Below are 26,776 nucleotides of genomic sequence, written 5' to 3'. Positions count from 1 at the left end.
GAGACAAACTGGTGTAAAGGCAAAAACAGGATAAAAGTGGCAAAAATGGGCAAAAAGTGGCAAAAACAAAAGGCAAAATGGGCTTTTAGTTGTAAAAACTGATAAAAAGTGGCAAATAAAAATTGAAAAGGTGCAAAAAATTGAAATAAGGGCAATAGAAACATACAGACAAAAAGTTAAAGTTGACATATAAAGCCAACTGTATAAGTGTAGGAAACAAACTCATTAATGGGACTTGCAATGGATAAATTCTGAGGACAGAGCTTCCCTTTTTTAAGGTTTTCTGGGGGAATAATTCAAATTAAGACATAAAAGAGCCAAAAATCATCACAAAAGAGCCAGATATGGCTCAAGAGCCACACGTTGAGTATCACTGCGTCAGACATTTCAACAGGCATTCCAGATAGTTTCGGTCAGCCATATACTAGGTTTTAACCTAGTCTTGTTTTAACTGAATTGAGACATCAGGGCAGCAGGGAGAAACTGCAGTGGCTTAACCTAAGTGTGCTGAAATGGACAAAGTTTGCAAATAATGGGATGAAAAAAATTAATGCACTTATTATGGGCATTCATTAATTGTGATAAATGCATTATTGCTGACAACCCTGATTAAAAAAACTCACTAGGTATAACCAAAGTCTCTGAATTTTCAAACAAAAGTGTATACATTGATCTTGAGTGAGGCAAGATCTAATTTTCTTTCACATTACTGCAATAAACCAGCATTTTTATAAATTTCACTTAAAAAGAAATGTAAAGAAACCAACCTTTACATGTGTGTTGTTTGTGCAGAAAGCTCCTTTATCCTTCTCATAGAGTTCACAATTTTGCTTGCCAAATGCAAAGGACAATTACGCAATCATGTGCTATAAATGGGGTAGTATTCCTGTATGTTGGATAAAAGGCATTATCCAGCAGAATCCAGTAAGTCAGAGAGAATAAAATAGCTCATTACAGGGCTCCTTCAGCTCACTAGAAGAAATATTATTAATCTCAGAAATGTAAAGAGGTTCAAAGGAGCCTTTGTTATTATTATACGTGCAAGGTTTCTCATTCTCTGAGCTGAGAGATTATGAGTTATAGGGTTTTAATTCCAGTTTTAAATCTGCTCACCTCCACTTTATAGCCACATTCTAAAAGCATCCACCCCCCTGTTTTATAAAATACTTCACCGTGCCAACCAAATGTAAAAAGCAAACACAGTTTCCCAGGGTCAGTGTAATATCAGCAAAAATGAAGGCGTGGGGTGATTGATATTTAGTCATGGGTTCTTCATAATAACAAACCCATCATAATCGTAATAATCCACAACAAACATATCAACTCACAGCTCATAGATCCTGGTAATGAGCAAGTGGAGAAGAAGAAGGAGGTGCACTCCGCAGCACTCATCAGCGAAGCTGTCGTCCACAGCACACTCGGGACAGGCTGAGTAATTGTACAATTTCCCCTTGAGCGGACTGTACTGTATTACATAAGCATTTACAACATTAGCACTGTACTAGCTGTAGCCACAGCTCGACACTTGCCTTATCATCGATTATCACCAGGTCCTTGGGTTCTGTGCGGTCAATCTTCAGGACTCGGTGTTTAGTCTGTGCTTGATTGGTCCCCACTAAAAAATACCTCTGGAAAGACAAAAATAAAGGTATGAAGGCATCATGAATGACAACAGGGATTGTAATTATCATGTAGTGTGCAGAGCTGCTTCTGGAAAATGTGCAAAGTGAGCACAATATCATATATATAGTTAAATGTATAATGTTTTGTTGATGGATGGCTTATAACCTATCCTGAAGGGGTAAGTTAAAAAAAATATATACACAAATGGAACCCCATGCATATATTTATCATGTTATCATGCATAAGAATGTCTTTTCACATTTTATTTATAAAGCACTTTCGAGAACTTAAAGACACTGTACAATAACAATAAAAAGACATTATACAAAAAAGAAAAAGATAATAAAGGACAACATCCCAGTTAAACAGAGAAACAAACAAGCAAGCAGTCAAAGTGACAAGACAACAACAAAATCAAACATTAAAAGCCAGTTTAAAAAGGTGAGTTTTGTGCATTGATTTGAATGTGGATGAGTCTGTACAGTCTTGTATATGTTTAGGGAGTGAGTTCCACAGGTAGGGGGCGGCTATGGAGAAGTCTCTGTCCCCCCAGGTTCGGTGCTTAATATGTTCCTTGCTAAGCTTTGTCTCTTTCTTTAAGACATTTTTCCCCCTCAAGTCATTATTTTTTTCCTCACTCTAGGTTTGTGAAATGGCCACTCAGGAACATCCAGTGGGAACACTGTGTATCTGTACAGTTCGCAACCATTAGAGAAATTTTGTCCTGTTCCGCACTTCAAGGTATTTAAGGAGCCATCACAATACTTTGACAGCCAGTTTATCCACTGCTTAGTGAAATGGACTGTCAGAGGTTCAACATAATGAGAGCACTAAGAGATTCATCCTCAAACTGGGATATCTTAGTCATTGAAAACATAAAAATATGCACTGGCTAAAAAAACAGTATTAGTACAGTGGTAAAGAAGCACAAGACCCATGACAAAATATCACTGACTAATGGCTGTCAATGTATTAAAATCTAAACTTAACAGAAAAAAGACTGACAGCATATTTAGTCTGGGGGTATGTACCCCTTCTGGACATTCAAATCGCTTTGACTGACACTAAGGAGGCCATGACACAATAAAGTGGATCAGAGTACACTTGAGTAGAAAATAATTTCAAAAACTCTTTTGCTGCCATCTAGTGTTAGCTAACAAGTACTCATAAAACTACAGAATCTCTTTACATTTAAGTCTTTAGTGGGTTTGTCATGAAACTTTAATTTTTAATGTTTTAAAGCAATAGAAATAAAACAATGCTGATATAGTTTTATACCACAACAAAAATGTTGTGTACTCAAAACAAGGTAAATTTTTGATTGTAGTAAGAACTGCAAGAAAACATCCGCACACAATCGAATTGTCAATTACATTAGCAAAGTTTCAGTATTAAAGAGTTGTCAATGTTTTTATGCAGTTTTTGACAGTGTCTTCACAGTTCTCTCTTCTCAGGTTGTAAGAAAATACTTCTTTTGAAATTTTTTTTGAGATACCAAAAAGACTTGATGACAAGGTCATCTGAAAGTGTGGCTCACAATAAACAACAATTGTGACCATGTTTAACCATTTCATTATCTCTGTGTACATTCTTACATACAACGACTTTATGTATGCATCTTTTGTGCACTATTTCATACATAAATACACTTACGTATGCTAACCCTGTGCAATATTACATGCATAAATATTTCAGTATATGCAAATTTTGTGCAATATGGCTATGTGGAATCATATCAGCACTTTAAATAAACAGGTCAAAGACATGTGCAGTTTCCTCACGCACATTTATAATAATGTGCAATACATCAGCACCTTAGCACTATAGCACTAAAGGACTTTGGCATCTGCCTTATGCACTTTTACTGTGATGGTCACTTCATTCCTGGTTATTCTTAAGCATATTTATATGGTCACCTTCTGTTTTGGTATATGTGGTTATCTGTATAATGCTGTACTGTTTATGTTGTTTGGTCTCTGTGTTGTCTCATTTTATGTACATTTCTTAATTTCACTACTTTTCACTAGCTGACAGGAGTGCCACCCAGTGCAGCCTTGCAGCTGCTGCTGTGGCCCATCTGCCTCAAGGTCTGACCCACTGTTCATTTAGAGATGGTGTTCTGCATACCTTGGTGATGTCAACTGGTTATTTGAGTTATTTTTGCCTTTTTATCAGCTTACATCAATCTGGTCAGTCTTCTCTGACCTGCATTAAACAAAGCAATTTGGCTGAGAAAACTGCTTCTCACTATCTGTATGACTATCTGTATCTGTAAACCCTAGAGATAGTTGTGCTTGAAAATCCCAGTAGATCAGCAGTATCTGACACTAGCAACTAAGGATGAGTATCAAAATCCAGTGTTGACATGGTACTGGTGCGAACACATCTGATACTTACCAAACCAAATTACAAAACAGATATTGATACTTCATTTTGATACCTTGTCCCCCCAATGTGACATCCTGCCACCTCAAATGAAAGAAATATACCCAACATAAATTGGGTAATTTATGTACACTCTTTTTTGAGCTGAGAATAAATGTAGTTCAGTTGTTTTTCTGTCTGTAGTAATGTCTCCTACCTGCTTGTATTTTTGTACAAAGATAATAATCACATTAGCTGGCATATTTACTTTTCGTTTGTCTCTGACCCAATGTCAGTACATGAATTTTGCTGGAGCCTAGTGATGGACAACATGGCAGTCCAACATATACGTTGTAGAGGTGGGAGAAAAAAAATGGATACAGCATAGTATCATGATATTTTGTCTGGTGATATATCGTATCGTCTTGTCCACCAAGTATCAATTTTCTTCAAATTAACTGCTAATATAAACTGAACTTTCTGATCATGGAAAAATAAAATCAAGTGTTCGGACAATTGTTTGTCCAGTGAGGTCAGCAGAGGTGATGGTCATACAGCAGGAGAAAGTTAGTACAAAAAACATGGCAGCACCAGGGGAAGGACATTAGGAATGCAAGCAGGGCATAAATGAGATGGACATGACACATGAGGTTAGCAAGAAGTGCTACATGAAAATAAAATACTGCAGAAATACGACAAACATGAGGGCAAGACTAATGCTTAATCCGCTAAGCAGTTGAAAAAATGGTATAAACTGCAACATATGGTATTGCAATACTGACTATCGCAAAATGTTTAAAATTGCAATAATATCGTATCGTGAGCCCACTAGTGATTTCCACCCCTAATACGTAGATAAAATATTTCAATTGCCCACAGGCAATAAAGCCTGATCTCTATGTGAATGCCTAAAAATAACTTACAATTTGAAAGAAAATCCATATACTAATAAAATCACATGCTATTTGGACCAAATAATGCATTTTTTTCTAAGTTAATTTGAAAGTCTGGCCCCCAGAGTGCCTATAAAGACAAAATCTCGCCCTTTTACAAATATAGTTAATGACCCCTGTTCTAATGGCATCTTTTGAAGACATTTCTGCAAATAATTTACAACACCAGCCAGCTTTAATTCTCCTGCTGACTTTCAACACACTTTTTTCTCTCAAAAGTAGTGATTCAGGCACCATGTAGGCACCAGCACCATATAAAAAGTATCAATTTAGCACAGGTACCAGGAAAAAAACCTAAACGATACCCTACAAGCAACCATGCCACTATCAAAGTCATCAGAAGATCATCTAAACAGGGATTCTTAACTGGTGGTTCTGGACCCAAAAGTGGGTTACAAAGTGGTTTTCAGTGGGTAACAAAAGTGTGTTTGGAAAAATATGGTGGTAAAAAATGTCTATTAAGTACTGAAGTCTTTGGGGAGAAATGCATCCATACATTTTATTTTACCCTGTTTTACCGTGATAATGAGTATATTAAAATGTAATATCAATATTTCAACCAATTTTTCTCCCTTTCTTTCAATAAAAAGCTGGTTTCCTCGTGATAATGAAGTAATTTCTCAAAATCTCTGTAAAAATGGCATAACATAACACAGTATCAAGAGGAAAGGGGGTGTCACTCTAATCAGTTTCCATACTTTTGGTTACATCCATGATTTTTTTTTTAAAGGGTCCCATTTTGTCATTTAATAGACTGGTGGGTCCTGAGGCCAGACCAGTTGAGAACCACTGAACTAAACTATGTCTATGTCTAATGCATGGGCTGTTGCAATGTAGTTGGTAAATTATTTACGTGAATCAGCCGCTGAATAGCTGCACCTAATAAAATGACACAGTTTTCTGATCTATTGTTCCTCATTAAACAGTTATACCACAGGGTTTATGCAAAAAACCCCACATAAGAGAGAAAGGGTTGCCGTGCATAATACTTCCTAATTTAGATAAATGATGTCTTTTGACGACAACAGAGATGCAAACTGGGGCAAGGTATTTCTCATTTTATATGACTAAAGCCGTTATGAGAACCGTGCTTTTCTGAGATCTATAGTTATAAACAAAGACTTTGTTAAAGCATCTTTTCACATGTTGGAGTTGAAATGTAGGGATCACTGCATGTTGGTGCAGATTCTGATGGGTATGAACTGTATCTTTGAAGAGTGTTTTATGCTAGACTTACAGCTCTGGTTTCATACAGAACCATCCTCTGGATCCCACTGATGAGAGCCGCTGCCTGTGGCATGTTTTTCTCTGTGATGATTTTCTCCAAATAATGACAATTCAGAAGAGACAACAGGAGATCTGCAAGAAGAACGACATGAAATAACTTCGAAACACCTCACCTCTTAAAAAAGCGCATTCTAAACATTGTTAACTTTGTCGCTAGCATTAAAAACAAGAGATTTTTACTTGAGCTAATAGCATTTTCGGGCAAAGTGAACTGTCCATACTCACCATTGATTAGCTAGCTAGCCTCGTTAGCCACATATAGCCTCCGGGACTGAAAATGTGCATCTCCTCTAACAGCTCAAACAACCTAGATATAAAATTTTAACAAAAAATACATGCAGCTGGTCAAATAATTAAAAGCAGCGTATAGGACACTGCAACATGAAATTGTTTTAGTCATGTGACTATCATGAAAGTCTAAGGCAGTCTTATGTCAACTGATACGGTGGCTCGCAAAGTCCAAAAGCTGAAAGGCGATTCATATTAGACAAATTTAGTATTCGTTTTTGCCTAACATATCTCTTGATAACATAGAGCCTGAGCCTTAAAAACTTTAACTCCATATTTATGGGGGTTAGGGTTATGTTTTCAAGTAAAGGAACAAATCTCTGGCATTTATGAGGCCAACCCCTCATCGCCTATTAAGTTTGCAGGTTGCCATGGTTACCAAAGCTAATTAGGAATTTAAACGGTGGGGTAATGCAGGCTTTTTAGTGCTAGTTAACAATCATTGCTTAAACCTTGAAGTGCGAAGAAACTTGATTAAAAATGCCTCGAAAAGAAGGTAAGAAAGTTGTTAAATATACTGTCGTATGGCCTGTCCTACGAAGTGTCCGTGACTTGTTTTTATGTTTTATTACCTGCTTAACGCTAATGGATTAAATTTAGCGAATGTGCTACTTCCAGCATACATCGACGTTTATTGCTCAAATGTTGATAAGTGTGCGTGATGTGTTTTTTGTTGTGTTTAAGTGACTAAGTCTGTGTGAAATACTGAAATACTTTCACCAACAGATCTTTTGGTTGATAACCTCATTGAAGATGTAACTGAGAGAGAGAGCCTTCTTGCGAAGCCCACTTGCTTTATCATAATTGGAAGACCGGTAATTTATTTTTCTTCCTTCTTTCTGTATTTTACACACACCAAATAATCTGACACATCACCAAAAAAGGGCTACACGGCGGCGTAGGGGTTAGCGCTGTTGCCTCACAGCAAGAAAGTTCCTGTTCCGCATCCCGGTCAGGGCCTTTCTGTGCCATAGGTGGCCGTAAGTGTGAATGTAGTTGTCTGTCTCTTGTGTCAGCCCCGGCGACTCCCAACGGGATAAACGGTATAGAAAATGGATGAATGGTTTCCAGAGATTGTACTGGCCAGCAAATCTGACGTAAAACGCTGAATCAGCTTCATCCATCATTATTATTTATCATAAACTAAGCACCAAAAATAAGCTAATTTGTGTTTGGTACATTTTTTCTTTGTTGTTACAATGCTTCTCTGCAATGAATCTTATGGCTTGAAAACCTGCTAATCAACCTTTTGTACTGTGCCATATCTGTAAGGAACATGCATTTGTGGGATGAGCAGCAGAGCTGAGTTTGGGGGTTGTGCCCATGAAAAATGTGCCAAATATTTTCTGCCAATACCAAAAAGTTTACTCTGTCATTGACTCTTGTTTGTTGTTGTTTTGTGGATTGGATGATTGAAGTCTGATGAAACAAGACATACTGGAAAATTAACAATGTCATTAAGGCAATTTGATATCACCATGCTAAATTTTGATATTAATGGACGTTTCTTTATTCCATTTTATATGTAACCCTTAAAACTTTAAATAACATTAAACAAAACAAAATCATGTAAAGTAACATGCAAAAATGGAATTGTATTTTATGATTTTTAAAAGCTAAATGCTAAATTATTTTTTTTGGTAATATGTTTGTAGGGTGTTGGTAAATCCACCTTGGCCAAAAAGCTGGCGGAGTCCTGGAAGTGTATCTTAATTGATGGTATGTACACACTGTAAGACTGAACAGTACAGGTTTGTTTTAAATAATGTGTTGTGTTTACTTAAAAATCCCAAATAGCTATTTCAGCTCTATTTCTCTAAGTTAATAGAACACATTTTTGATTTTAAGGAAACAGTACGTCATCATTTTTGATATTTTTTTGTCATTGTACTCAAATTATTTGACAATCATCACTTAACCTGTATAGTTTTCCCAGAACATCTCTGGGCAATAGACACGTTTGCAACAAGAGTGAAGTTACCCTCTCAGTTAGGAAGTCCAGCCTGTGTGGACCAATTTCAACATTACAAGGATGATGTAGCCTACTGAACTCTGTAGAAGAACCTCGTATGGGTCAAAATGCACGTTTCAGTCAAATTAGCTTACTTTTGGTGGTAAAGATATCTTGAGTAATTTTCACTTGTTCAGTTTTACAGTACACTTGCATTTTTTGGGATATTTTGACCTCAAAATAAGCACATGACTCATCAACTTTTATTGGATTCCAGACACAGATCTTCTTGATACACACTTAAAAAATAAAACACAGCAGGGCCTTGAAGTAAGTGTTTTTTTATTTATTTGTTTCAGTGCTAAAAATTTCAACTGTCCAGTTTTGTTTGAAATGTTTTCTATACATATCAAGGATAATGTTTCTGTCATTCTAGCTATTGGATATCTTGTCTGAAGGTAGACGTTTACCAGAAGACCTAATTTTCCAGCTTATCCTTGCCAGGCTTAACTCCCCAGATGTGGAGCATTATGGTAATTCTACTGCAGCACAGTGATCGTTCCTGCTAATTGTATCTACCATTCAAAACACAGCAAGAGTTACATATAACATGCATGCTGTTTTACAGGTTATGTTCTTAGCTGCCTGCCGTTCATATCAGAGGAGCGTATGAGCATTACTGAGCAGATTGAGCTGATCAAAAACCTCAAACTTTCACCTGATTTCATCATCAACATCAAGGTTACTTCATTTTATCTGTAGAGTTGTGCATACATGAAGCAGCACCGTATTTTTTAGCAAACCTCATTGGATTGCATTATTGAATATCATTTCCTGACAACGATGAGCATGTCTGAGATTGGTTTAATAATGAACTACACTTCCACATTCTATCAGTGTCCAGATAAGGACCTGGTTGTCAGGTTGTCAGGTCTGAAGCAGCACCCAGAGACGGGACAGCTCTACGACAGGGAACAGTGGCAGCTTGAGGAGGTCATTAACTTGAGAACAGAGAACAAGGATGATGAAGAAGAGGAGGTGGAGGAAGAGGAGGAGGAGGAGCAGGTGAGGCTCAAACAACTGGTGCCACTGTCATTGCCAAAGTAATTTTATCATGATTTATAAATAATTATTACTGTTATGTTTGCATTGCTGTTTCATACGTTGTATAATTAAGACACAGAAAACTGTTTTTGTGGTGTCTCATTTCTTGTTCTCTATCTTTTTAATTTTGTTTTCTTATTGAACATAAAAAGCTACAACAATCTTTTCCTTTATTTGCAGGGTGGGAAAGAGGAACTCCAAAAGGATATTATCGACCAGCTTGTGTGGGCACCAGAAAATCTGCCAGGAAATGCCTTTCCCCGTATGAAGATGTATATGGACAGAATGCTCAAACCACTGGAGGTGAGTTCCCAAGATATTTGCTAACATGTTATTCCCAGCACAACATTTTAGCTTTTTAGTCGGGATAATCCTTTGAAAAGATCCCTACATATTAATGCATGCTAACATTGTTATATCAGCATTAGTATCTTTTAAGAAACAAACTTTCTACATTTTGAGAACACTTGAAAATTAATTTATTTGTCAGCCCATTGTTGGTCAATGGACTGATGCCAAATGGTTGCAGAGTTCCTCTCCCTGTGGAGTGCCCTCTTAGAGACTTCAATTTAAACCCGAGTGCAGTTTTAGTGGAAGGGGAATAAAGTGGGAAGTTTTGTTGTTGTTTTTAAGCTTGATCCTTACTTAGATAACCAGCAGCATGTTTAAATTTTGAGTATGTGTACACTCTGTATTCTTATTCAAAATGTTGAATTTTAGATCAATTAAAAGTTTGATTTTGGTTTTGGTATCTTTGTTTCCTAGAAATGCAGCCATGGTTTCAGAGACACTAAAGTTAGATAATTCTTTTTTATTAAGACAGATGAATATAGCCTTTTCACGAAGATTAACTTCAAACTTCTTTTACAGCAATACCAAAAATGGGTTCAAAAAGATTTTCCATTAATTAAACAAGCATATTTGTCATCTTGGGAGCCAGCTGTTCATAAGTAATTTGTTGTTTTTCAGGACTACATCACAAACCACAACCCTCTCTACCTGTTGGAGTTGGACGGAAATATGTCACCTGACGAGTTGCATTTGGTAAGATCCAATGGAACAAAACAGTCTACAGGAACTATATCCCACAAAACTACAAACAATTTGCGGCACTGAGATGAAAACTGAAACCATAATTGTGTATTATGTGACCGAGAGGAAGCAAATGAGTGATTAAAAAGAATAGGTCCAAGGACAGAGGCTCGAAGCACACCTTGGTTTACTGGGGTTGGGGAAGAGTGGGATTTGCCAGTGGTGACAAACAGTTTTCTGTTTGTGAGGTAGGACTGAAACCAGGAGAGAGCTTCTCTGGTAATGCCTAGGTGGTAGGATAGGCTGTTGAGGAAGATTTTTGGGAGATTAACACAGCATCTTAGAAGTACCTCTTGCCTCTTCCCTAATTGTGAGAGAGCATTGTCTTTGAGAATAAATGCACATGTTTAAGCTCTTTATGGTGATCTGATTCAGTTTAATGTTTTGTCTCTAGTCTGTGATGTCTCGTCTTGAATCCATGGCAATAAAGCACGTCCCTGTTCCAGTCCTGTTGCACCAGAGTGAAGAAGAGGAAATACCAGAGTACATTGACACGGTCTGCCATCACCGACTATGTTTATGTTTAAAGCCAATATTTCCAACAACAATACAAACTGTAAAATTGATGCTGTTGCTAGAATAAATGATTGCTGAATTTTCCATCTCTTTTCCAGGAGGACCTGCTAAGACTTAAGTGTTCCTCGAGGATAGTAGCCCCTGGCTTCAGATGGAGAAGGAGCCGCTGGGGCCGAACCTGCCCTGTTGCTCTGAAGGAGGGCAAACTCATTCTTGGACAGGCTGAATTCTGTGTGGGGTAAGTGATCTTCGAAAGTAAAGTGTAAGAATACATCATCACAAATGATACCTAAAGCCCTTCCTCTTTAAAGAGACTTTTAACTTAACTTTAAGTACTCTTTTAAAATTTTTATGTTTTTATTATTCATTTTTACTGTGTGCTAGAAGCACTTAAAGATTTCTTGAAATGAAAAGTGCATTATAGATAAAATTATTATTATTATTATGATGTTACTGGGAAAAATGGAAGCTAACTGATTTCAAACCTTGTGCAGCTTCCTGGACAAACTGTACTTACTGTCATCTCAGGAGGCCTACCAGAAGTTTGTCACAAACCCCCGACAATACCTACTTCCTCCAATGCCCAGGCCTCCATGCAGAGTTTGCATAATTGGGCATCCACAGGCAGGAAAGAGCACTCTATGTAAGCTTTTAGCTCAGCATTACAACGCAGTTGTACTTGATATGGAGGAATTGGTGCGGCCAGTTCTTGAGAAGATTGAGCAGGAAAGGTTTGACCAAATCAAGGAGGAGACAACAAAGGTTGCTATTCAGAAAATCAAGATGAAGATGCAGGAAGAGGCGGGGGAGAATTCAGGTGAGTTGAGCTTTGATGATTGTATTCACTATCATAGACAAAGCATGATAACTATTCCCCTTCCAAATGTGGTCTTTTAACATCAAGCCATTAATATACAGTATATACGTATACTGTCTAACACATATTCTGCCTTCTGAAATTGTGACTTCTACTTGCATGTTCAAAATATTTGAATATAATAATATATAAGTTCTATTTCATCATATGACACCAGCTCTATCAGAGGTAGGATACTCAGTTACTCTTTGTACTCTTTTAGTGATCCAAACCAAAACCTTCATAATCTATGTTCAGCCCCAAAGCTTTTAAGCTTAATGTAAGATATTATTTTTATACAGTCCACACAAGTTAAAGGTTTTCTGCTGCTCTCAGTCACAGAGGATCACCCAGAGGTACAATTAATCGTGCTTACTGCGCTCGAAGAAGCCAAGCATGTGACCACAAATCCTAATGACTTGTATACAGAGGTACTGAAGAAGTATATAAAAGAGGTAAGCAAAAAAATCTGCAAACACTGTACATAATTATGAAAGCACTATTCAGGATGGGAATTTTTTCTTCTCTTTTTTTCTGGACTTGTAAGATTTTTCATGTTCAACATGAACCACCTTAATTTTTAGTAACTGAGATCAATTGTGTTGATGTTACAGATTGAGGAGGTGGATTCTGATGCAAAATTTAAGACTGGCTGGGTGCTGGACAACTTTCCGCAGAACTATTCCCAGCTGAATGACTTACAGCAAGCTGAAATCCTGCCTGACACCCTCATCTATCTCAGAGACACTGATGGAGATCATGGTACGTGACCCAGGCACAATTCATTACAGGCAAGTTGCTTTTGAAAAGTCTCATCATGTCACTAATCTTCAGTTTGTTGATCAGTTTTGAAGAGGTTGTATGAGAAGAACAAGGAGAGCATGGATGAGTCTGTGAGGAAGAGGTTGGAGGTCAAACAAAATCAGAAGGAAGAACAGGATTTGTAAGTGCTTTTAAGATAACGGTATTCACTCCCTTGGATGTTTTACCCATTTATTGATTTTTATCAACCACTCATGGTCAACATATTTTGGCTTTTTGACAAAAAAATTGTAATTTAAATTGAAAACAGATTCCTGCAAAGTAATGTCGATTAGATAAAAACATGTTAGGTGAAATAAGTGACTGCATAAATATTCACCCCCTCTTTAAGTCATTATTTAAATATGCACCTTTGGCTGCAATCACAGCACTGATTCTGTTTGGATAGGTATCAGTCAATCTTGCACATCTGGACTCTACAGTTTTACTCCGGTCTTCTTTGCAAAACTGCTCAAGCTCTGCCCCTTTCAAGTCCAGCCACATATTCTCTATTGGACTGAGGACTGGACTTTGACTTCTGAACATTTCTGTGTCGCTTTCACTGCATGCTTTAGGTCGTTGTCTTAATGGAGAATAAATCTTCTCCCAAGCCGTAGTTCTCTGGCAGACTGAATAAGATTGCCCTCCAGGATTTTCTTTTATTTTGCTTTATTCATTTTACCCTCTACCTTTACATGCCTTCCAGGGGCAGCTACTGAGAAGCATCCCCACGAGATGATGCTGCCACCACCATTCTTCACAGTGGGGATGGTGTCTTTGTGGTCATGTGCAAAGTTTGGTGTCTGCCAAACATAGATTCTTGTCTGATGGCCAAGAAGCACCATTTTGTTCTCATCAGACCAAAGAATTTTCTTCCAGTTGACCATGGAGTCTCCCACATGCTGTTTGGTGAACTGTAGTCATGATTATATATATATAGTTAAATAGTAATATAGTAATAGTTATATAGTTTTCTTCAACAGTGGCTTTCTTTTTGCCACTCTTCCATAAAGCTTTGATTAGTGAAGAACCCAGGCAACAGTTGTTGTATGCAGAGTCACTTCTATCTCAACTTCTGTATTTGTAACCCCTTCAGAGTAGTCATAGGTGTTTTGGTGGCCTCTCTCACTAGTCTGATTCTTGTCTGGCCTCTCAGTTTGTGAGGACAGGCTGATCTAGGCAGATAACACATGTACCATATTCCTTCCATATCTTGATGGTAGATTTAACTGAACTCTGGCAGATGTCCAGTGCCTTGCACATTTTTTGTGTCCATCCCCTGACACCTTTTTCTCTGAGTTGTTTTAAGTTTTATTTTGTCTTCATGGTGTAGTGGTAGCCAGGAATACTGATTAACCAGTGACTGAACATTCAAGACACAGGTGTCTTTATACTATAGTCACTTGAGACATGTTCACTCAGGTGATCCACATTTCCCTAATTGTGAGACTGCTTGCACCAATTGGCTGGACCTCTGTTGAATCAGGTCACCCCACTTTAAAGGGCATGAATATGTAGTCACTTATTTTAGATTACATGTTTTTGTTCAGTTGACATTACTTTGTAAAAATCAGTTTTCCCTTTGACATTTTTGTCAACTTGATTGACTATGATTGATTTATAAAATCAATAAAAAGGTAAAACATTCAAGGGGGTGAATACTTTATTAGGCACTGTATATTTTTTTGTTTGGTTGGTTTATTGAGTGATTATCTTAATTTTAGTAGACAGATGGAACAAGAATCAGAGGGAGAGGCCAAGCCTGAAGAAATGCAAACAAATCTGGAGACAGTAATGGAGGAGATGGAAGGTAATGTCAGTTTTTATTGTCAAACACTACCACTGTACACATCATGTACCGTGGCTCTTAATCTTGGAGAATTCAGCATTTATTATCTTCAAAGAATTTGCTCAATTTGTTTGAAGGAAATCCAGAACTAGCTGAAACAAGCAGTCCTTCAGGTCCTGACATAAATGAAAAAGAAGGTGAGATATTTTATTAGATTTTCTTGTTTTCCAGATAAGAATTACTCATTTCAGACTCCGTTTGAAATGAAATATAGATACAATCGCCATTCAATTCTGCATACCATTTACAAAAGCTTTCTCTGTATTCACACACTTGAAAAGCATTGATGATCTAAAACAGCCTTTTCTGTCCTATTTACACTCTATTTATTTTTCCCTCATGGATCTCCACTGTAAATCTTCCTTCAAAGATGTGGCACAGCCTGGTCTTTGGGAGCCAGGTTATCCAGATGACCCAGAGATGAACGACTATAAACTTCAACTGAAGCAGTTTGTGTCTGAATGGGAGCAAATGAAGTCCATTTTAACTACTGATTACACAGTCCTGGAGATTGGTGACAAAAGCCCAGAGGACCTGCTTCAAGAGGTGGTCCTTCATATGGAGAGTAAGTGGGAATCATGGTCAAGTTTCTGCAGCATCACAAATGTCAAAGCTTTTTTTTTGTCAGTCAAACTTCAACTTTTTAATTCTTTCAAAAGGAAGGTATTGTGACAAATGTTCTGTAGTACAGAAAAAAATAGTTTGTATTTAGTAAAGATAATAGTATGTTAAAAAGTCATTAATAATAAGAGGTCACACCATGGTGATATAGCAATATTGACAGACTTTTACCTGTTTTTACCTCTAAATTGCCATTTGACCAACTTAAAGGATATCTATCATGATGTGACATTATGAAGTTGCGATATTTGGTAGATAAAATAAATAAATCCAGCGATATTTGCATGCATGATCTTCAGAACCCTTTCAGTATGTGCCCTGGGAGCTGTCAGAGATGGATCTGGATGAAGATGCAGAGGATATCGAAGCCTTAGCTGAGCTGGAGAGAGCCGAGGAAGGCAGCAATAAAAATTTTGAAGCACAGGAGGAGGATGAAGTCAGTACATAAGGAAGTATTTTAACTTTCAGGCCCCATGCTGTATTTTCTTTCCTTAACTGAGCTTTAAGATTACATCCTTTTTGTAATTAAAATGAATGATTATGGAGTTTGACAAGAGAAAGACCTTTAAACTGCTTTGCTTGTTTATTAAATACAAAGATTTCACAGCATCTCCTTCCTCTCTTCAAAAACAGGTGCCCCCATCAGCCAAGAAAGTATTCGGCGACACCTATCATTTCTGCCCTGTTGTCCTGAAAAACCTTAACGTCCTGTGGCCTTGTACAGATGAAATTGCAGCCAAGTACCGTGAGAAAACTTTCTACTTCTCCAGCCCAGAAGCAAGAGACTCTTTCCTGCAAAACCCTACACAGTTTGTTGCAAGGAGTGAGCCTCTTAAGGTACAAGCACACATGAAAAAAGTAAGCAAGAAAATTATAAATCAATGACAAGTCCTGTTTTCTTCTTCTCAAGCCTCCTCCCCTTAGGATATTTCTGCTTGGCGCCCGAGGGTCAGGCAAGACCACTCAAGGCGAGTGGTTGGCCAAGCAGCTTGGCTTGTTCCATGTTCAATTTAGAGAGCTCCTCCAAATGCTCATAATAGCCAAGACGAAGACAAGGATACCTTATGCTGATGAGGTGGACTCTGGAGAAGGATCTGCTGAGGATTTGGAGGCTCTGATCAGGGAAGCCATGGGGGAGACAGAGATGGAGGATACCACAGATGGCTTAAAAGACATAGAGGTCAGCTATTACATGTTTTCTTGGTAGCGAGATTTAATTAATTTTGGTGCTCAAAATGTGGGGAATTATCTTATTTTTGGTTACGTGAAATTCAAATTTCATTTGTTTATCTTCAACAGGAAGCAGAGTTGACTTATGAGGAAAAAGCCATAAAAGCCTACTTGTCTGATGGAGATCCTCTGCCTCCAGAGATTCTGGATAACGTTGTTGAGCCGTTCTGGGAACAGGAGCCGTACAGGTAGTTTATACACAATCAAAATAAAAAAGCATGCCTCTTTCCCTCCGTTTACCCTTCTCCAAGAAAATATTGTAATTTTTGTTTACGAGCAAATGTCTTTCTGAGAGTTTAATAAGGAGATTGGTGCAAACTATCTGTCTGAATTGCCTCTACCAGTCGTAACGTGCTGCATCTTTTTGTTTAAAGGCCTAATATGTTACATTCTAAATATTAGTAAGGCAAAAATCAGATATACTATCTTCTTAGAACATAGCAGATAGTAGTAGTCCCATTCACCTTCTGAAGGCCCACCGTACACTTTCTAAATCCTATCCACCGCTTTTAACCTTTAACCTTTTTTACTTTTTCTTAAGATTAATTGTTTTATCAGTATGTGATTAAACCTACTACACCACTGAAATAAAACCATGAGGGATCATTTACTTTTTAACTATTCATTTCACAAAGATACACAAAAGAGGATGTCAATTAAAATTAACTTAATACTGAGACACCTATGGCACTTAACTGCATTTCCTCCATTATTGGACATGTGCCAAGAGTGCACTCAATCAAATTTTGTCTGCATGATGGGCACCACCGAGGGCATTTTGTTAAATATGTATGTAGAGGGCAATTAGACAAAATATAGGGCACCTTAAAGGGCACTTTGTCATGGTTATCTGCCATAAAGGCATCCAAAAGTTTCAAAAGGACACTTTTGCAGGGATTCTCAAAGATTAGGGCACCAGTGGTGCAGCACTGAGTCTAAATAAACAATTTTTAAAGTGTTAATATTTTACTTTAAAAAGTTCTTATAAAGTATCCCTTTCATTCTCTTATGCTTACTTTATTGCTCAGTCAACTCTGAAAACCGTAGCCCACTCAGACATGTATGCACTTCTTTTAACCAGATTTTCAACTTCTCTTAATGATACCTTTATTATTTATGCACCCTTTAAAGATAGAAAAACACTGCCCCCATTTGCAGTTCAGCATATTTTGTTCAAATCTGTTAATACAAGATTATGGTTAATCCTACCTATTCCTTGTAGTTCAACAGGTTTTATTTTAGAGGGCTTCCCTCACAATGCAGACGAGGTGCAGTACATGCAGCAGCAGCAGCTTTTCCCTGATGTTTTTATAGTCATGGTGGTTGAGGACTTGGATGTTAAGAAGCGTCTGTTGCCGACGTACATGGAGAAATGGCGTGAAAGCCGCCGCAAGCAAGAGGCACAGCTTAACTTTCTACGTGAGCTACGTGCAAAGAATAGAGTAAGTTAAACTTTAAGGTTAATTTTTTTTTTTTTTTTTTACCATTTTAAAGTATTTTTCAAGATATCGGTCTTTGTAACAACTGCAGACCATGTGAGTATGTAAGAGTTTTCTTCTTGGGTACAGGAGGAAAAGATTTCTCTCAGAAGAGCTGAACTCATGGAAGAGTTAGGTGGTACTGCAGAAAAAAGCAAGGTAAAACAAAAGTCCTTACCAAAGACATGCCATCTCCATAACTGCTTAATCTACTTTCCCTCTATCTCTGATCCCCATCAGTCTGGGCATCGCAGCAATGAAGAAGATGAGGAGGAGAATGAGGCTGCAGGTAACATAGAGGATGAGATAGAGGCAATGCTGGAGGATGAGTTTCCTTTAGAAGAAGATACAGAAGATACAGAGAGTGAGACTGAAAACGCAGCATCTGAGAGGCTGGAGATGGAGATTGAAGAGCGTTTTCTGGCAGATGAAAAAGCCCTCTTTAATGTGACGGTAAAAAGACAACAAAACAGGCAGTTTTTATGGATAGATGTGCCTACTTGGTTCTCTCACCTGCATTAGTCGTGCTGTCATTAAATATCTATTAAATGCTCTGGTGAGGAATTTTAAACTGGTTATGAAACAGGTAGATATTGATACTGATAATTCTGTTTGAGCTGAAAAAAAGAAATAACACCATCAATAATAAGATTCAGTATTTCTATACCTCATTGTAATGTCTTTTAGTGATCCTGCTGGTACGTGTCAGATGGAGTATGCTGCAGGAAGCCTTATTATACACATTTGTCAGTGCAAAGATTCACAATAAATGTATAATTGTTAAAAGAGAGCAGGATGAAGTATTTTCATAGATACATGACAAACGTGTAATGTGCTCAAGCTGGGCACACACTGCAAGATAATCATACTTTTTGAAAATCATTGGTTTCATTTCAGCCTGTGTTAAAGCCAACTAAAACCTCTCACATGAGCTTTAATGTGGATATAAAACTTGGATAAGTTTCAAATGAGTCAAAGTTATTGTAAAAATATTTCAACTCATATGTTCTAACTTGTGCTGTTTAATCATCAGAAGCTCCTGAGTGAACAAAACATACCCAAAGTGACAGTCGATGCTTCACACAAAATTAGAATCGTGCAGCATCAGCTGCTCCAGAAAGCCCAGCCCCTGCTGACCAACAGGGAGTCACTCTTCCAAAAATGCCAACCCATCTCCTCCAGCCTGGCTCAAAAGCTGCTGCTCTCCTCCTACAAACTCCACAGTGCCTTCGGCTGCTGGGACCCTGTCAATGTAGGAATAATTGATATTGCCACTATCTTATTGTAACATTTTTTGTAGTAGTAGTGTTTTAGAACTCTGTTTCTGCCCTTTCTCCAGCAATTTAAAAAGCCAGACGTGATCCAGCCTCTGCAGTGGCCACTCAATACAACATATCCCCTAATCTTCCATCAGTTTATCTACTTCTTTGCATCTAAGGAAAACCGTGAGATATTCATGCTGAACCCTTTGAAATACCTCAGGCAACCAAAGCCCTTGGCATGTCTTCCTGTTAAAATAGCTGTTCTTGGACCACCCAAATCTGGGAAAACCACTGGTAAGTTAAGTTTTCTCTGTCACACTTCCTCGAAGGCTTTCTGTTCCTTCATGTTGCTTAATCTCTCCAGTGGCTCAGATGTTTGCTAAGATATATGGTTTGGCCCGGCTGTCCATCGGTGGTGTTATGCGTATGGTGCTCGACACTCAGGAGCAAACTGATCTCGCTGTTCAGATGAAAAAGTATCTCTCCCAGGGACTTGTTGTGCCAGATGAACTTGCCATTCAGTGTCTGGAGGTGGCACTCATGAGCTCTGTCTGCAGCACTAAAGGGTAAATGGAGAGAATCAATTATAGCTAAATAAAACACAAAATAACTGATTTGTGTTTTTGGCTCAAAATGAAGATTACATGACCATTTATGACTAGTGCATCTTAAAGAAGATGCTTGCTATTTTCTACTTCCAGGTATGTGTTGGATGGCTTTCCAAGGACATTAAAGCAGGCAGAGCTGATGAAATCTAAGAGTATCATTCCCATGGTAGCAGTTGAGCTGGAGCTGGATACAGTGGAGATTCTAAAGAGAGGCCTCATCGACAAAAAGAAGCCCAAGTCAGAGAGCACTCATCAAAAGAAACTATAAATTCATGTTTATTTATCCAGGAATACTCAGTAATACTGAGTAAATGGAATATTCTAGACTGTATCTTTTCTCCTCCTACTGCAGGCCTCATCTTATTCATGACAGCGCTGAGATCCTCCATGTTCATAACTCTTGTTACAAGAAAGAGATAAAACATGTGAGGCAACACTTCCAGCAACAATATCAGAACTGGATCCTGCTGGACGGCCAAAGGAGCAAGTGGTGGATCTGGGACAACATCTTAAAGGAGATTAGCTTTAGCATGAGATGTATCCACAGTTTCCTTGAGAGGATACAAAGTGGTGAGTACTTGATTTCATCAGGTGCATTTATTCTCAATAATGCTTACCTTCTATCACTCAAATCAGTTAGCAAAAATTCAAACGCAGCAGCAGGAGTGAAAGACAAATGACAAAAGTAAAAGAGACAGAAAGGTTTAGAAGAAAAAAAAACAGTACCAAAAGATGGATAAGAAGTGATTTGATTAATAGATAACATAAATGCAACGCATGAATGGATTTATCTTTCAAAATCTTTTAATTCTGCAGAGCAAGCAGCCTGCCTCAACAGACTATGCATCACGCCTGAGGAATTGCAGAAGCGGCTTGGAGAGTTTGGCCAGTATTGCCCTGTCTGCCTGGCTCTACACCAACACCTGGTGGACTGTTCTGAAGTTACAGCCTTAACCCATGCAGCTCAGTATAGGGAACACTACTACAGGATGTGTGGTGAAGACCATTTAGAGGTCAGTGTATGGGAGCTCTATTTTCAAAAGACACTTGTGCACAGATGGTCAAATTTAGAAATAAGTATGGAAGGTTTTTCATTGCTTTAAAGACATTTTAAATCACTGGCATTTTTTCTGCCATTATTTAGTCAAGTTCAGTCTTCCTTTCTTTCTATGTGCGTTTTTTTATATAAGTTATGTAATGTGCCTATTCAACAGAGGTTCCTGACCTGTCCAGATCAGTTTGTGGCTCCTGGCTGCCCACACACTCTTCCACAACCCAGTCTGCTGCCACAAAAGCTAACTGAGACTCAGGTGAAAAACAAATTTCCTCAACAAATCGAGATGAAGGGCTTCTGCCCAGTCACTTACCTGGATGGAAAGCAAAGGTACAAATTAATCTTCTTACTGTTTAATTTTAACTCTAACTGTATCACAGTGTATGCTTGTTCATAACTTAGAATGCTAATTCTGGTATAAGTCATATGATTGGAATGTTTACTGTTTCTTCTATTAGGTAAGAAACAAAGGGTTTTAGAAAAAAATGTTCTAAAGATTACATATACTGTGAATTGAACGAAAACGACAATTGTTTGTTAATTTTAAAGGGTTTATGTGTGACATTTTTAAAATTGATATAGCAAATATATGTATTCAAACTACAGCCCAGGGGCCAATGAGGCCCTTAGTCCATTTTTATTTGGCCCTCAGCAATTTTAAAAACATAACTAAAATGTGCACCACATTAAAAATGAAGCTTTTGCTTGAATGTGCTGTACTTCTTAGTTTTAACACTACAGTGTTTCTGTGTTAATTCTGTAAACAAACATTTTGACAAGAAGACAACTCTGACATGCTTTTTTTCCATGATTACAGTGCCTTTAACAGGAGTTCACCCCCTTTGACATTTTACCTTTCAATTGAGTTTATAAATCAATCATGTATAATTGGGCTTTATTGACCCCCAAATATTACAAACGATCTCATTAGTGTCAAAATGAAAACAGATTTCTACAAAGTAATGCAAATTAGATAAAAATATGTAATGTAAAACAAATGACTGTACAAATATTCAGTCCCTGCAAGTCAGTATGTAGTACATGCACTGTTGGCTGCTATCACAGCACTGAGTCAGGCTTGCACATCTGGACAATGCAATTTTACTCCATTCTTCTTTGCAAAACAGCTCAAGCTCTGTCAGGTTGCATGGGGATAAGATATGAACAGCCCTTTTCAAGTCCAGCCACAAGTTCTCTTTTGGATTGAGATCAGGCCAGTCCAGAACATTCACCTTGCTGTCTTCAAACCATTTCTGTCTATTTTTTGCTGTATACTTCACGTCATTAGCTGGGTTTCCATTACACTTGGAAATGTACAAAATCGAAATAGTGTAATAAAAAATTGATAATGGAAACAGCCGAATTTCGAAAAAACCCTAAAATATCGCTAAAAAGTTTTTACACTTTCATGAGGTGGTTTTTCAGGCGTTTTCATATAGAAATTTATCACAAAAGTGTAATGGAAACACTTTTTCTGCATTTACAAGTCATGGGACATGACGTACGGTTGTCACATGACTAGTCACTCTGAGACAACATGGCGCGGTACATGTAGACAGAAGAAGAGATGAGACTTTTCTTAACATCATACTTATACCCTTATACGTGGCTCTTGCCATACATATGGACTTTACCCCTGAACTATCATCCGTTGCCTTCGTCTTTTTTTCAAAATTGTCAAGGCAACCGCCGTAGACGTAACCAAAACCATACCAACACGCAACAGGTTTTAAGCGTCAAGCTTCCCTGCAGTGGATTCACGCGAGATGAGATTTTACGAGAATTGCAAGCCCTATGCCCAAAACTCCCTTCAATGGAAATGCATTCAAAGCGCAATTGTACTTTATCGAAATGTAAAAAAAATATCACTTTTATTTTGCGAAAAACTGTAATGGAAACCCAGCTATTGACTTACTGGAAAATAAATTTTCTCTCAAGCCATAGTTCTTTTGCAGACTGAGTAAGATTGTTCTCCAAGATTTTCATATATTTTGCCACATTTATTTTACCCTCTACTTTTACAAGTAGTGAGAGGACAACACTTCCTTCAGCCTGTTTATGTGTCACTCAGAAGCTCAAACACAATTCCAACATTTTCTCCTCATGAACCCTCCCTGTCTAACCATTAATACAGCAGTGGAGTTATGTTGCAAGAGCTGTATTAAAAGAGAACCAACAGACCATCCAAACTCAAGAAGACTTGAGACTGCTTGGTCTAAAATACTGTAAAGATTCAGAAACTTTGTGCTTCATTTTGGAAAGGAGATCAGTCAGAGAAACTTGAGCCTTTGTTATGTACCCGTCTAGGGGGAAGGTACCCAACATAATATAGTTAGAAAAAGTAAATGTTTTGTCCCAGTCCCCAAACTAATAGTCAGAATCTAATGAAGTTTAACAGAGTTTATTTACAATATTTTAAATTAAACAGGTCACTCAATAGGCTATAAATTCAAACAAAAGACTGGATTCAAACTAAGGAGGCGATCTAGCACTCAAAAGTAAAATTTATCCCCCCCCAAAAAAACACAATTACCAGAAGGGGCTAACTAAGAATACAAAACAAAATCAAAGCTACGGCTAAACTATCCTGAAATGCAAAGAAAAACAGTTAACACTAAGGTTTTGGAGGCTGGGAGCAAACAAAGGGGTGCCGCTGTCAGTCAGGCTCTTCGGCAGCTGCAGGCCACCGTATTTTAAAGAATGAAGAACCAATCAGCGCCACGTCTCTTTGCTGCCACCATAGCGACCAATTATGCATCACCACCTGAAGACAACAAAGATCCACTCACACAACAGACTGCACACTCACAACCACATGGGACAAGGACTCACTCTCACAAGAAACAAGACAAAGATCCACATGACAACAGAGCACTCACTCAAACACAAAAGAACAATACAAAATACAAAACACAGTAATACAACACAATACGGCCACAGCCGTAACAACCTTGTTTATTAATTGGTGCAGTAATAATTAAAAACTATGTATGTGATTTCATCTCTTAAGCCAGACTAACAAGAACATAGATCTCTTTGAAAGCTTGATTTAAACCTGTTATTCTAACATCATGCAAATATTGGTTACAAAAAAAAGATTTAAAAACAAAGATTGAGAAAAATGGATTGCCATTAACATCTATACTAAACCCGAAGAATAGCCCACGACTTGCCTGCACAAATATTATCATGCTTGTATTTTTTCCTCTGTAGGTATGAAGCCCTGGTTCGGGGTAAGATGGAGTTTGCTGTGGAATACAAGGAACGGATCTACATTTTTGAAACAGAGCAGAAACAGGACAAATTTTTAAGGTGTAAAGCTCTTTCTTTTTCTAATTCAGACATTTTATCCTATTTCTAACACTTCCGTTTATTCAGTTCTGCACATGAAACACTTTGAATATCTGTTGGTTTTATTAAGTCAGTAAAGCATTATTTTACCCTGATATTATTAAGTCTAATGATACAGTTTGTTGGTTTTTATTTTTCAAGGACTCCTGAAACCTACTGGGACCAGAAGCTGCCAAGCAAAGTTCCTCCTCTTTGTGAGCCTGTACCCCTCACCTCTCTTCCCACACTGGGTTACTTGGAGCAGGTCAGAACCTTCCTAAAAATCCTCTCTGCATCCTGTAATAATGGTGTTTATGGATATTTCATAGTCTTGTCTCTTGTGAAGGTGCTGTAAGGCTTTTGTGTTTTTTCAGGGTGTGGCAGTTGCAGTCATCAAGGCCATGACAGCTGTTGGGTGTCTCAAACCAAAACATCCTTTTTTCAGTATTCAAAGATCAGCCCTCCAATATGTGGCCTTCTATCTGAAAGGTAGACAAGATACAGTTTTCAAACTTAACTATCACAATGAATTCCTTAGATCTGATGAGGATGAGTATAAGGTATCAGAGCTGGGCATGACTGTTAATTGTTACCTATTGGCATTAAGTTTATATTAATTTTTGACATTGAATTTCATTATATCATAATGTTTTGCCAAAATTATTGTAACTGGTTACTTAAATGTATAAAGCTATATGTTGTCCTCTCGCGCTCTCTCTCTCTCTCTCTCTCTCTGTGAGTGGAGACGAAGCTTTGAGCAATGTCACCCCCCTCCCCTCCTGCTTTTCTTTTATCACACCTGATTGGTTAAAAGTCACACACATAAAAAAATGCACCAACACAGACACATGGAGTCAGCCACAGCCTTTGAGAATGGTGAGGGGAAAATATCCCCCCTTTATTCTGTGCTCTTTTGTGTGGGGAGGGGACACACCACTACAAGAAACGCGCAAAAACCTCTTCTCTGCCAAGACAAGCTTTCGGTGTGGCCCTCTGTTCTGGTTTTAACAAGAAAAGAAGTCCAGCTCCGAATAAAGTGCAGAAGAGCGAAACAACGTTTTCTGTCACAGAAAACTTTCAGTGTTACTCTCTTCACTTTTTATCAAGAAATGTTGAGTTCTGACAAAAGTGCTGCCGTGGCCAATTCAGAACTAACCGCTACACTAGCAGCCATTGTATACAAGCATTCACACAATGAGAAAACCTTTTCCCCTTAACTATTACATAGTCATGTCGAAGCAGGTCAGCAGAAGAGTGAAAACAAGCCCAACAAGCTTTCGGGTTGTAACATAACTTTCTAGCAAAGAGGAGAAAACACAGTGACAGCAGAAGTGATAGCTGCTGTTAATTTTGAGATGAATTAATGTAAGTAATTAAAGACTTTATTTATCCATATGTGCTTTGAGTTAATTGAAATATCATACTTTTAATACTCACCAATATCTCGTATTTTTACAGCTTTCAACCATAAGAGCAGAGACTGCAGTCGCCAGGAGTTCAAAAAGAAGCTGGCGTTGTTTGAGGAAAACTGTGCACTCATCCCTTACCTAACCTCAACAATGAGGGAGAACTACAAGCCTCCCAGTGATCGTCCCATTGACTTCGAATTCAAACTCAACCGGTTTCTGGCCTTGGGCAACTTGCCAGGGCACAACAGTGGGCTTTAACTGTTTCACATTTTTGACAATCACTATTTTGTTTGGTGAGTCATGAATAAACTGGTGGTATTTTTTATGTAATAAAAAAGCATTTCTGAGCTGATTTTTGTATGACATCTGACAATATTAATCAGCTGACTTGGCCTACATAGGTGCTGAATGATTTTGAAAATTTGAGAATGGGAAAAAAAACAAAATGCGTAACCTTGTTGTATGTTCCGTTTTTTTGTCATATGTGTGAAACTTATGCTGCTGTCTTGGCCAGGACTCACTTGTAAAGAGAATTTTTGTTTCTCAATGGGAATACTCCTGATCAAATAAAGGTTAAATAAAATGAGGGCATATTTAAAACCATAAAATCTCAAAAGATTACAACAGCCTATACTGAATACTGAAAAATTTTCCAAATGCTAGATTGGTTTATACTTGCTAGATATCATTTTCATGGCTGCATTCATACAAACAACATCCTTTTCAGTCAGAGGATCTAAGGGTTGCTTTGTTTAGTTTCCTTTGAAATACAGTATTTATAGAGTAAGCACAGAGGAAAGATACAGAAGTAGATAAATCTACTTCCAATCGACTTTTTTCCCCACATTTTCAGGTCTTTAGTCCATTTTAAACAGAATTGGCTGTAATAATTAGGTTACATGGCAGGAGTGATGAGAGGAGCGACACAGGTGAGGCTTTGTGATTGAGTGAGAGACAAGTTTAGCAGAAAGTGTAAAGCAGTCTGGATATTATTCCAAAAGAAATGGAAATTGTGCCTCTTCTGAAGTGTAAAACATCAGGTGTTTGTAAAAATAAAAATGTGCTATGTCTCCAGTTATTGCTGAGAAAATGCCACTCTT

General features: G+C 37.9%; 2 protein-coding genes across 3 annotated transcripts in view; one reads left to right on the top strand and one right to left on the bottom strand.

The window, feature by feature from the left end:
* fig4a (FIG4 phosphoinositide 5-phosphatase a) overlaps positions 1-6,647 on the bottom strand; it is a 95,239-nt gene extending 88,592 nt beyond the window's left edge. The window contains exons 1-3 of one of the 2 annotated variants that reach the window (XM_041805452.1): positions 6,453-6,647; positions 6,178-6,299; positions 1,530-1,628 (exon numbers count right to left, since the gene is read on the bottom strand). In XM_041805452.1, coding sequence (XP_041661386.1) covers positions 1,530-1,628; positions 6,178-6,240 — 162 coding nt within the window. In that variant the 5' untranslated portion in view covers positions 6,241-6,299; positions 6,453-6,647. The remainder of the gene's footprint in view (positions 1-1,529; positions 1,629-6,177; positions 6,300-6,452) is intronic. The other variant, XM_041805454.1, reaches the window with a different exon arrangement.
* A 348-nt stretch (positions 6,648-6,995) lies between these two features.
* ak9 (adenylate kinase 9) lies at positions 6,996-26,595 on the top strand. Its single transcript, XM_041804902.1, is given in 35 exon segments — positions 6,996-7,011; positions 7,230-7,330; positions 8,171-8,234; positions 8,744-8,796; positions 8,903-8,999; positions 9,095-9,207; positions 9,364-9,531; positions 9,751-9,873; positions 10,540-10,614; positions 11,057-11,158; positions 11,277-11,416; positions 11,673-11,995; positions 12,371-12,489; positions 12,649-12,796; positions 12,881-12,977; positions 14,560-14,645; positions 15,055-15,249; positions 15,605-15,757; positions 15,952-16,142; positions 16,216-16,485; positions 16,605-16,723; positions 17,758-17,977; positions 18,104-18,172; positions 18,254-18,466; positions 19,047-19,265; positions 19,353-19,569; positions 19,640-19,841; positions 19,977-20,120; positions 20,236-20,453; positions 20,700-20,896; positions 21,098-21,267; positions 24,151-24,249; positions 24,430-24,532; positions 24,642-24,756; positions 25,726-26,595. Coding segments are annotated over 35 exon segments (5,148 nt in total). The 3' UTR covers positions 25,935-26,595.
* Positions 26,596-26,776: the final 181 nt, after the last annotated feature.

The sequence above is a fragment of the Cheilinus undulatus genome, linkage group 14, assembly GCF_018320785.1.
Source record: "Cheilinus undulatus linkage group 14, ASM1832078v1, whole genome shotgun sequence".
Classification (NCBI taxonomy): Eukaryota; Metazoa; Chordata; class Actinopteri; order Labriformes; family Labridae; genus Cheilinus; species Cheilinus undulatus.
The sequence above is the reverse complement of the archived record's forward strand: the minus strand, read 5'-3'. Positions and strand labels throughout refer to the sequence as shown.